This window comes from Trachinotus anak, unplaced genomic scaffold (assembly GCF_046630095.1).
Source record: "Trachinotus anak isolate AG129_WGS33_773 ecotype Australia unplaced genomic scaffold, CSIRO_AGI_Tana_v1 ptg000003l, whole genome shotgun sequence".
NCBI lineage: Eukaryota > Metazoa > Chordata > Actinopteri > Carangiformes > Carangidae > Trachinotus > Trachinotus anak.
The window spans coordinates 8,909,933-8,922,343 of NW_027273854.1; the positions used below are offsets into that span (position 1 = coordinate 8,909,933).

General features: G+C 36.9%; 1 protein-coding gene across 2 annotated transcripts; it reads right to left on the reverse strand.

Moving 5' to 3' along the window:
- Positions 1-305: 305 nt before the first annotated feature.
- stxbp2 (syntaxin binding protein 2) lies at positions 306-12,063 on the reverse strand. Of its 2 annotated transcripts, none has more exons than XM_071472175.1 (19): positions 11,959-12,063; positions 9,549-9,598; positions 9,393-9,474; positions 8,738-8,814; positions 8,535-8,610; positions 8,249-8,352; positions 7,490-7,638; positions 7,323-7,407; positions 6,546-6,676; positions 6,313-6,420; positions 5,659-5,716; positions 5,476-5,541; positions 5,214-5,294; positions 3,372-3,513; positions 3,102-3,208; positions 2,907-3,005; positions 2,728-2,813; positions 1,138-1,298; positions 306-1,028 (listed from the first exon to the last, which is right to left on the reverse strand). In XM_071472175.1, exons 1-19 carry the CDS (start codon positions 11,993-11,995, stop codon positions 949-951), a joined length of 1,779 nt encoding a protein of 592 aa, XP_071328276.1. In that variant the 5' UTR covers positions 11,996-12,063; the 3' UTR covers positions 306-948. The 2 variants fall into 2 exon arrangements, with proteins under 2 accessions (XP_071328276.1, XP_071328283.1); XM_071472182.1 differs by having other exon boundaries at positions 809-1,028; positions 1,138-1,295.
- Positions 12,064-12,411: the final 348 nt, after the last annotated feature.

The window sequence follows — 12,411 nt, forward strand, 5'->3', positions numbered from 1 at the left end:
TGCCTGAAATGAGCAAAACTGCCACTGTTGTGATAAACTCATACTTTAGACATTTATAGTGATGAGAAAAAAAAGTTCAGCATATCTTGTTGAAGTTAAATATATTTTTTTGGTTTAGGTCTGAGCATAATTGTGACAAAACACATGTGAATAAAGACTTCCATATGCATTTATTCCTGACTTTGGGATCAGTATATGTAACAAAGCTTGTAAGTGGACCATAAGTTGAGCTTGTTTTTGTTACACATTTCACACAACTTTTTATGCCAATTGAATTCCTCTGGAACGCTACTCACAGGACACAATTTAAAGTGAATCTTATGTTTCTTTTATTACTTATATTTAACAACAAAGAAACAAACACCCAACACACTTGCTCCCAGCAATATATTAAGGTACATGATAAATGTGCAAGATATCATAAGACAGCAGTTGAGACATTTTGTCTGAGCTTACATTTTTCAAGGGGGGGTGGGGGGGATCACACACTTAATGTCATTGAATATATGATACATACTCCTATTGACTTATGTACGTCTAGATTATACTTGATAATCTAGACTTTCTAGATTTTTGGTGTACAATGATCCAGTTTTGTGGAAATCATGCAGTTTTATAGTACAAAATTGGGCAAATCAAACACACAGTACCAAAAATAGGAATTTGAATGAGAATAGTACAATAATCAAAATATTATTAATGTCTAATTAAATATTTTAACACAATTTCAATCAAAGCAGTATACAGATCCCAATTCACAACAAACAATAAAAATAATGTTCTATAATAAAATAAAGAATTACAAATCTTTCCTTCCATGGCTACATCTAAAATTCCTCTTCATGTTTCACTTCAGATGTCAGAGACAGAGGACCAGCAACCGATCATCTTGAATGAAAGACCAAACCCTTATGCCAGTGTGCTCCCCCCTGTTCAGGGTCTAAGTATCTAACAATCAGGATTAGGAACCTGGTCCAGACTCTTCAGGTCATTAAGGAAGCTGGTGGGAGTCAGGATGTGAGATGACCCTGTCAAAAAGAAAATTGCATTTATATTTAAAGCAAAACATTGTGAATGGTGCATTTCTGGAAGGAAGCAGCTACAAAAATTGTGGCCTTTTCAGCAGTGATTGCTTACCAATCAGCACTTCCCATTTCCCATCAGTGGCTCGAGTGACTTCATAAGCAGAACGCATCTCTGAGTGTGACACCCCACCAATCACAAATATAATAAGCCGAGGGCCAGAGCGATACTCTGTTGGAGACTTATTTTTGTGCCAGTGTCCAAAACGTGCACTGCTGTAAAAGAATTACAACAATAATTGAGCAACAAGTAACTATTACTAAAACTAAGGCCTGTTTGCGAGCACCCAGTTTAATGATGATCCATCATTAATCTTATTAAATAACAGCAACTACTACTGGAGGCAAACAATCAGCTGTACTTACATTTATATTTTATTGTAATGCTTTGCTTACAACCCATGCAGCAGCCAGACTTCTCACAGAAAACCCAAAGAATAGAGCACATTACTCCCATTTTACTGTCTCTAAATTAGTTTCTGATAAATTTTAGAATTGAATTTAAGATTTAATTGATGACTTTTAAAGTCCACTCTGGACTTGCATCTAAGTACATCTCACATCTACTGTCACCATATCTGCCCAGCCACAACCTGAGGTTCTCAGCCAAAGCTATGTCAGCTACTCCACAATCTTAACTACAGACCAAGGGTGACTGGGCCTTTTCTGTTATTGCCCCGACTCTTTGGAACAACCTCTCTTGGGAGATAAGACTGGTGAGCTCATTACCCTCTTTTAAATCCCTCTTAAAGATACATTTTTATAGGTGTGCTTTCTCGGGGTTTGAGGTCTGAACTTACTTCTAACTTCTTAAATCTCTTATTATATTAATTATTTTAATCATTTTAGAATGTCCCATCTCATTTTTACTGTACCTCATTGTCACACTTTTTCTCTCCTTCCCAATGTTATAAAACGTTAAAAACATTTTTTCATGTGTTTATTTTGTCATCTATTTTCTATTGTTCATCCTAAATCTAAATAACCTAACTGTGTTTTGAAAGGAGCTATTTAAATAAAGCTTATTATCATTATGCTAATCATTTTCAAAATGTTACACAAGAGGCCTCTTTTCCTACTGCCATGTCCGGTTTTACATTGCCAGCCCTATATAGCAAAGCTATATTCTAGTGTTAATATTAATGAGTACTCAGCTTTAATTCTGCACTTTGCTAAAAAAGGAAGGAGACAAGCATTGTGCATTATGCAGATTAAGAGTGAGCCCAGGTCCATCAGTGTGGTTTGTATAAGCACTGACATCATGGCGGGTATTCCCTGGGGGATTACAGACTATTCAAAGCAAAACTGGCTTAATTTCACCTCTTCAACTCCAACCCACTCTGCCAGAAGTGAGTTGGAGCTTCAGCTAAGTTACAGGGATAAAAGCTTTTTATTTGACAACAATAATCTGACTGCTCTCCCAGTTAATATTTTTGTTGGTTAAAAAAAAAAGGGGTCAAAACAATGGACAATTTTTCAAACTATCCTTGGAACATTAAAAAAGGATTTTTTTCCTAGCTTTTGTGTTTTGTTTATTACTCACTACTTATTTCAACCATTTATCTCTTTATATATAATGAACTCTGATAAAGTTAACAATGTGGTACTCAAGCATGATAAAAATTTTCTTTCTTCCAGCACCCACCTGACTGTAGTATGAGTTGTATTGATTGGAGCAGGATCAGAGATGAATGGCCATTGCTTTCTGTCCAATTTGTCCTCTATGGCATTCTGTTATACAGGAACACAGATGTTGTCAGAAGCTGAAAGCAACACTTAGCAGGTCTGGCACCAACACCTGAAACCTCATTTTGGCTTTAATACCTCCATGACATCTTTGATGGTGGGTGTCCATCTAGAGAGCTGGTATGTGCTCTCTGTGCGCTCCTTCCGATCTGGCAGTGTTTTCCCAGCATTGCGGCCCTAACAAAGATTGTAAGTTGTGTAAAAAATACCAAAGCAATAAATTTAGAGTACACAACATTGAGATTGTAGTCAAATTACAATCTAGAAATTTACCCCAGCTATAATGTTACAGCCCAGGTTCTGCAGGTTGGTAATGATGTTGCTGTCACCCTGTATGTTTGCATGCTGGATGAGCTTGGCAAGGTTCTCCTCCCCGATGCCTAAATGAATAACCAGACTCCATTTAAAAAGGGTGAAGGCAATGCTAACACTTGATTCGAGGCTTCTTATCATGTTAACACTTCAATTAAGCAGCCACAAACAAAAAAATGTTGGTTTTAAAGTGTATTAGTTAAAACAGAAAGTGCTGTGACGAGGCCAAACCTTTTTTCTTGTGGAATATGTACAGCAGTATGATGCGGATTTTGTCATAGGCCTCAATTTCTTTGTTGAGGAGCACAGGAACAATGCTCTTCATGGCATCTTTTAGAGCTTCCCCCTCTGCATTTTCTCCCATTGCCAGGTCCTGTGGAAGACATCAATGCTTAACTATAAACTGCTATTGGAATCTGATTTAAGAATTACAAAAAAAATCTGTATCAAGATTTGACACAAAATTATTTGCTTCTCAAATTAGTTCTGTTTTCTACCACTTCCTCTTTCATGAACATGCTATGCCTTTAAGAATAGCACTATTACTCTTTCACTAAACTTTTTAAAGGTTAATACTGGTATTACATACACTGTACATGGATCTTTATATCAAAACATTTACTGAATTTTTATTTACTGAAAACATTTCACTGAACAGATAAAGAAAATGTCCTAAACTGCACAGAAAATGTCCACAGTTATATGTGTAATCCATTAACTATGTCAAAAATAATGGCAAATACTGGCCACTTAACTTGGGCTTTTATACTTACCTCTAGCCTCTAGCTTTGGGATTTCCCTTTAATGCAATCCTGGGCCCTGTGTGACCTCCCTAAAAACTCTTGCTAAGCTGTATAATAAATTTGGACTAAGCCTTGTTAGGGCCAATCAACAACAATACATTTTGTGGTCAAGTGAATCTAGAGCATGGCTACAGAAGCACATAAAAACACAGTACATCATATTATTTGTAAAGCTACACTCATACATTTGTATTGGGTTGCCCAAACAATGTAGAACAGTTGAAGACATTAAAACTGACAGAGAGCTGTTATTTTAGAGCCAAAACATGGCTGCTGGATTAAAGAGGCAGCTTTCAGACATGCTGACAATCCATTAGTGCAGCCAAGTGATTCACTCATACAAAAAAGCCCCATTAACACTTGCATTTCATAATGCCACAACCATGCATAGCTTATCATTTCCTGTGTGCTTGTGACTCATCTGATACAGGACTAAATGTGGCAGAATGCAAACCCACAGGGAGACAAAGCATGTCTGGCAAGTACAAACAACACACTGGGGCTTGGCACTGTTCTGAAGTGTGGCTTTATCCCGGGCCTATGTTGATGGAAGGATTTCTAAGTAGTAAATATTAAATGCCTTTACACTCAGTAATCACATAACAGCTTCCTCTGCATGTGTGTAGATATTTGGATGTTGATGTCCGGTCCCAAGCTTCTTATGCAATATTACGATTATAATTCTCCATTAAATATTACCAGGCAATGCCAGTGGCATTTGAACATACCCCAGAGGAGCTATAAATAAAGACGCCATCACATCGAGGTCACTTTGTGTGTGGACTGAGTGGAATGGAGTAATTCCATGTCAGACATTCTCTCCAAGACACTTACTCTCAGTGACTAACACAGTGGGGGATTCAAGTTGATCCCTTGTGATATAAAAGCTAACAGACTGACAGACTGTTTTGTCAACAATGCACGAGCAGACAAATTCCAAGAATATTATGTTTCGTGGCCCAGTGTCATCTATGGGCACCTTTCTCTTCAGGGATCAAGAGAACATTATCATGTTTCTATAGATACCTCCAATTATAGATGTACAGGACAACTTTAGCTTCACTCATCTCATTGGCCATAAAACTTTACATGAAATGAAGTGGACCTCTGCAGTACAATGTAAGACATTACAAAAATGTTTTTGCTCTATAAGAACTGTTTGTTGCTACAATGACAATGCTGTTCGTGTCCCACTTGCTCTGAGTCACAGTGTTGATGATAATGTCGAAACATGACTAATTTCAATTGCACACCCCACAAGATAACTGACCTGTTCCACTTCACAAAGCTTATCAAGAGAGGCGTGGTATTTCTTCATACAAGCTTCAGCCAGGTGCAAGTGAGTAGAGTACTGTAAATGAAAATGCATAACTATCAATTATCATTATTTATTTAAGAATTTGTACAAAAAGATCCTATGAAGGATGGTTCTTTAGTCCTGAACATTAACAGTTGTTAGAGTACTCCCTTTACAATAGAAAAACCATCATGGAATGATGATGCTAAAAGTTAGCTTTTTTCATCCCACTCACCATGCTCAGCTCTTTCTGGTACTGAGGCATCTTCTTTAACATCTGAGAGAGATCTTTTATGTTGGCCTGAAATGCAAAAAAGAAAAATTCCAAAATTGCACTTCACCTAAAAATAATCTTCATGTTATGTCATTGACATCTGAAATAATTAGACCCAAATGAGTACTGCACATGAACACTCACATTGTCAGTGCACATTCTCTTGCTCTCACAAAAGGTTCGCAGAAGGTCTGTCACTTTCCTGCGAGAGTGGGTTTGGAAAAGGATTAGTCACCTTAGGCAGAACCACATTTAATCAGTTATAATACTATTACGAGGAAATCAAATTGTAATCTAGTTTTTTTTTTTTTTTTAAATTAACTCACATGATCAAAATTTACTGTTACTGTTATATTAACACTCTTATCATACATCAGTTCAAAATCATTCCACTTAACCTTTGTGTTTTAACTTCTCATGAATGTTAGTTTATATACACAGGCAGAATGCAAATTTTACACTGTCTTTTGAGACAACTTCCTTACCCCAATGTTACAAAGGGCTACAATATGACGATCACAGATGAATTATATTCTTCTCATGTTCTTCTCCAACAAATGTGGCATTACAATGTAACTTAATACTTTTAATAATTTACATTGTTAATTGGCAATTTAATTTAATGAATTTAATTGGCAAGGTATAATATATAATTTCTACCTTAGAGAAAACACACAAGGTTAAGTGTGTGTTTTCAATTTGCAACATAAAATCAAGTGAAAACAATACAACATGTTGGGAAGGAGAACAGTGACACCAAAACATGTGAAGATACTCATCTAGTCGTGACAGACTTACTTAGTGACATCTGCAATGTGCATATGTCTGAGCTGTACCCAGAGCTCGTCATCTTCATCCAATAACACTTCTCTCTCTTTTGAATTCCCAATGCCGGTTGTCTGATAACTTAAACAAATAAAACAAGCATGTGCATACAACACAATTGAGTATGGAGAAGTGGTATTCACACTGTCACACTGCAAAACAAATTAGCAGCATCTCATATATAGCATTAGAATATATTCACTCACGTGTAAATGTCCTGTTTGATATCTAGCAAGTCGTAGGCCATTGCCTGGAAGGTCAACTCGTGCAGAATAGGTGAGATAGGATCAAACCCACGATCAACAATCAGTAGCTGCGATCGGGCCTTATCTGCACCCTAAACCAATGAACACAAGGGATACCATCTAATACTACTGAAGATCAGATTTACATCACATGCACACAAACAATGAGGATCTACTTTGCAGAATGCATGAAATTAAAGGTTCTTAATTATGTTTTTGCAAATTTGTCATGCAGTGAAAGTCTTATCAGCTTTTATCTATATGCATTCAATATCACAGTATGATGCAGCATGATGCAGCACTTCAGCAAAATTGCAGTTTCAAGTACAGTACAATACACCACAGTAAAAAAACAAATACAGCGTGCTTCGACAGTGCATATTAATGAACTTCAGATGTGTGGGAGCAAAAAGAGAACAGTAATACATGCCTGTTAAGACTCATCTCAGGAGCAAGGAAATGTCAGCTAAGAAAGACAGAAAAGAAGTAGGGAAAGAGGGAAAGATCCAGCAAAGCATGTGAAAAATAATTAACAGGAAATTAAACCCAGAAACCAGAGACATCCACAACTTGTGAAGGTAAAGAGCAGCAGAGGGATGTGTACTCTCAAATACAGAAAAATTGTTTTAGCAGGAAAAAGCAATTTTAGAATTCAGCTCATCATTTGAGAAAGAACTGTATTGGTACAGTTAAATAGATGAGGATTGTTGAAGATGTTGGGTCTAAGTAGTTCCTCACCTCTCCCATGCTTGGGTTGTCTGCTTTGTGAGCAATAAGGCGCTGGTGGACCTCCTCAGCCAGTCTAGCATTCTCCTCTGGTCCCCTAAGAGACAGAGTTGTGGAGTAAAGAATCAGCAAATCAATTCAGTAGCAAACCAATTTCAGTATATGCAAGGCTTCCTTACTTGCGGTAACGGATTGCAGGGTACTCCTTAAGTGTGTCACACAGAGTGGCAATCTGCTCTGCCAGATTTTCCATCATTTTCTCTTTTTCTTCATTTGGCTTAGAACTATAGAAAGAGTACAAGGAGGTCGGGTCATCCACGGAGAATACCTGCAGGGGTGAGAGATAATAAGAGTCAATCTACATTATTCAATAAACTTACTGTGTGTTAAGTGAAAATGTGCTCATAATGATGAACCCAGAGTATGATGTATGTACCCACTCTGCAGTTCCTCTGAGCTCTGTGGAGCAATTTAGCATCTTTCAGCTCAATGTTTTGGTTTTGACTGAACGCAACTTAACTGTTTTGTTTCACTCTTAACGCTCTCAACATCATTTTCAGCTGCAGCAGGCAGGAGTTAAAGTGAAAAGGTTCTGATAAAACAACTGTACATTACTCAGCACCAAACACCACACAGAAAAAAATATAACATCTATTTAGTATAAGTACTATTTTTATTTTTTTGTTCTTTTGGTTTAGTTTTTCTTTCATTTTTACTACAGGCTCAAGGAGTAAGTCTTGTTGTTTTTTTTACCAATGACAATATATATATACTTGACTTGACTTGATTAGTGAGTAGCTGTTGACCAAAGAAGAACATTTTTTAGCTAGAGGTAAGAGATTATTTTCTCAGCTACTGTTGGTTACAGTTAAAATGAAAGTTAATAATTGGAAATTGGAAAACTGGGTCTTCTAAGTAAAGAGCAGATAACTCCCTACCTGGGACTCATATGGCAGAAAAGCAACGTTGATCTCTTTTAAAGTCTTGACCACCTTGGCAACCCTGGATCTCCCAATCTCAGCAAAGAGACCATCTGGGCAAGCTGTGGAAATACATATTTGGAAACTGTTAATGTTTTGAACGGAGCACTTGAAAATAACCAAGTGATAAACAAGTTTCCTATAGGTTTCAACGCTGTATGTTTTTCATAGAATTTCAATATGAAATTAATGGTAAAAATTTGCACAGTGTACAGTATAAAGACAAACAAAAAGACAATCTTACTGTCAGTGAAGAAGATGTGTACTGCTTTGTAAGTAAAAGCAGCATCTTTGAAGTCGTTAATTAGAGCGCGAACAGACTGCAATTGAAAAAACATTTTTGTTTAAAAGATTAAGAATAAGAATAAAAATAATAAATATATATATATATATATATATATATATATATATATATATAAAATAGAATGGAAAAAGTAAAGAGCTAACCTTCTCCACTGGTGAAATCAAATAAATGGCCTCCAAAGTAGAGATTGGCTCCCTACGTTTGTTGATGTCTTCCACAACTAAAAAGCAGAAAAGACAGGAACTGTGCTTAAATCTAAACAATCTGACTTCACCAATATCACACGCAGCTGCAAATAAAAACATCAACATTATTATCACTTAAGTGAAATATAGTGAATGCTGGGATTAATTTCAAGTGTGTGGGAAACTCCTAGAAGGGCACAACAGCAATCCTCCATGGAAAACTCAACCCACTGGTTCTTACTGTAATAAGGCTGGTAAAACCTTTCACAAATACAAATCCAGAATTTCTTTGATTGACATTTGGTGAGTGGAGTAGCAATGGTATGGACAGGACTGTATCTCTTTTATTTTCATCAAATCATCTCTGCCATTGGAACAATAGGCAGTTTCATCTTGGGAAAGATTACTTCTATCCAGGTGTAATATAGGGAGCAGGATATGTAGCACAGACAACACATCTCACATGATCGTGCTCTAAACATATCCCCACATTGTTCTGTGAAGAAAGTTTGACGACGCTTGCAAAAGTGAAGCAGCACTTGAACAAGTGTATCCGTCTCCCCTATGCAACTGTTCCATAGGATGCAAGACCGTTAATTATCTGCATACTTACTGGTAACCCCCTCCGCCAAAATATCTGACATCTTGCAGCAAGAGGACAGAATTCGCATGCTCATGTGGTCCACAATAAGAACCTGAAGAAGATAAAGAGTTAGAGTCACTATGAGCAAATCAGGGGGTCTCTTAATTCTCACTGGGCAACTGTTACCTTCCATTCTCCATCCTTCTTCACACTCTTAATGACCCCGTTGAGGATTTCTGTAGGCGTGAAGAAAAAAATTCATATATGATTACAGTGCAATCAATAACATCTGAAAACTCTTCAAGCTCTGCACAAAAATTGATGGATTTTCAGCACCGACTCCAATGCACGAATGCTGTTTGTAAAACAGAAGTAACATTACAAAATAATATTATTTTGTTATTTTGTTCACAAAACTCTCTTAAACAAGTGTGGCATTTAATCTATTGGTCACCAGTGACTAAAGAGTAAAAGAACACCTGTGGCTTAGTTAAAATATTTTATCAATGCCTACAGTTCACAAGTGAGATCATAAGGGCATGTGAAAAATAAAACTGAAATATTGGGAATTGAAATGGGTATTTCCATGTTTTAACAGTGCAAAAGGTTAAAAGTCAGATATAATTTAAAACTCTCTACCTCAAGAATCAGGAACTTTTTAGACACAAAGCCATATTTAGCACTTGTATTTACCAACTTTGTCAGCTGGGTGAAACTTCCTTGTCGTAGATTACACTGTCTGAAGATCAGACAACAGCATAGTTGTTCTACCGACTTATAGGCACAACAGCTGACACGATACTACTGGTGAAACAGACTGCAAAACTGAGCATCCTCTACAGTGTTTTACAGTGCAGGTGGGCTAGCTTGACTAATATGCCCTGAAATCAAACATTAACTTTCAGAGTAAAGGAGCAGAGACCCTGTTTTACAAAGCAAAAGCCATTATATTTAGTGTGGATATTGTTTTGGCCATCATTTTCTCACTAGGATTGGAGAGGATTACCATCTCTGCTAAACAGTTTCCTTAAGGAAACCCTGAAACTATGTCTTAAATCCCCTAACACTTAACTGCCAGTCTTTTTAACGGTGCACAGACGGAAGGAGTGTAGAAAGAAACATAAAAATGAAGAACTACACTAATGTGATATGTTCGTCACTCAACTTCCTTGTTTTATTGCCTCAGAAACACAGCAGTAACTCCCTAATACATATGATACATTGTTATAAGTTTATCAACACACCAGGCAATTTACTAATTGACATGAAAATTGGCTGTTTATAGGAATAGCACAAGTTTAGCTCACTCATAGTAATCACTATATTATAAATTGTTTAAAAAACAATATTTGTTGATTATGGGGTGGGTGCTGTATTTCTTTCTCGGTCTTAGTTTTTTCATAATAATTATGGATTTTATTTGACATTGTCAGCTACCACAAGGGAGAGGGTGGACTCCCATGCTTTAACTTAAGTAGTGTGGACAACAATATTTCGGAGCATCACATGAAGCTCATAAGACCTGGCCACATGCCACCTTTCTAACCCTTTTATAGATTTCCAAAGTCCAGCCCTACAAATGCACGTATCTTATATTCAAATTAGTAGTAATCTAGTCAAATCCCAGTAGAACTAATTAGGCTATGGGCCTACAAGAACAGCAAGTTAATGTTGGCCTGATCTCTGAATCCTTTGCAAGGTCAGGGTTACTTGTATTACCAGTACATACCTGGAAGATTTTTTGAGTGAGGGTGTGTTCACACTACGCTCACACTCTACATAGGAAAAACATTTACAGTGGCAGTGACATCTCCTCAGCCTTGACAAAGTGAAAAGATTGCACTGACGTTTTAAGTTGTTTAAAACAAATGAATAATTTAATGTCTATTCTTAAAATATCATGGCAAAAACATAATGTTTAAGAAACATTACCATTATATAATGCTATTGTCGTTGTAGAGATTAGTAACACACAATGTATTGCCTAATAATAATAATAATGTTTCTTTAAAAATACTTTTAAGGCCTAATTGATTCTATGACGTATTTATTTGATATCAATAATTGAATAACAAATTTAGTTAATGCTGAATTATCAGTTATACCAACAAAAGTTGGGATTATGTTGATGTTTAATATCTTACCGCATAAATGTTCCAACTGATTTAGTCCATCAAAAGCGAAGTTAATGAACTTCCTTCTGGGTTAGCTAGCTAGCGTTAGCATAAAACTTGGACTGTCACTATTGCACCTGCTAACACCGCGATTTATTTTTCTCCTTTTCACGCCAGCCAAACGTCACAACAACAAGCCACCATTTCCCCTCAGAAAATGTTGTTACCAACACATGCAAAGCCAAAAACATTACTTTTTATCCGTGACTAACATTATTTACTTCGGTAATGTTAGCTTTTTAATTGGGACCGGAGCAGGAAGAAGCCCTTGTCGGACAGGCGTTCCGAGCAGTGTTTTGTGTTTTATACCTTAAGCGTCAGTTTGTGAAGCTGCTACGGAATAATTTGGAGTAAATTAGCTGTGTCTTTTAGCTGCAATAAACTCATTAAAGCAGATCGGTTACGACGAATATATCACTTACTTTCTCCAACTACCGCCTTCAGCCCACTCGGTGCCATCTTGACAACAGTCTGCAGGCTCGTCGGTCACTTCCTTGTAAAAGCCTGTATGTTTGAGTCATAGAGGTTTTGACAGTGAAATGTTGCCCCCTACTGTCTGATGCTGCTGTTCTACAGTCAATGGTTGGAACAAATAGCAAAGCATATCTGTTTATTAATTATGAATAATTTTAGTCTTAAGAAAAGCCTGTGCACTTCCTGGTTGTTTCTAAAGATTTATGGTAACTTGTAACCATACTAAGGTTTTTGGGAGGCTGGATCAAGTACAATGTATTATGAGACAATGGGCCCCTGGGCACAGACCACAGATGTTTTAAGAGCTCTTACAATACATACAGGGAACAGACATGTAAAACGCCCGCACTCATCCCACATATGAGCAGGACCTACAAACTGAAAGAGACACAAGTGATTCT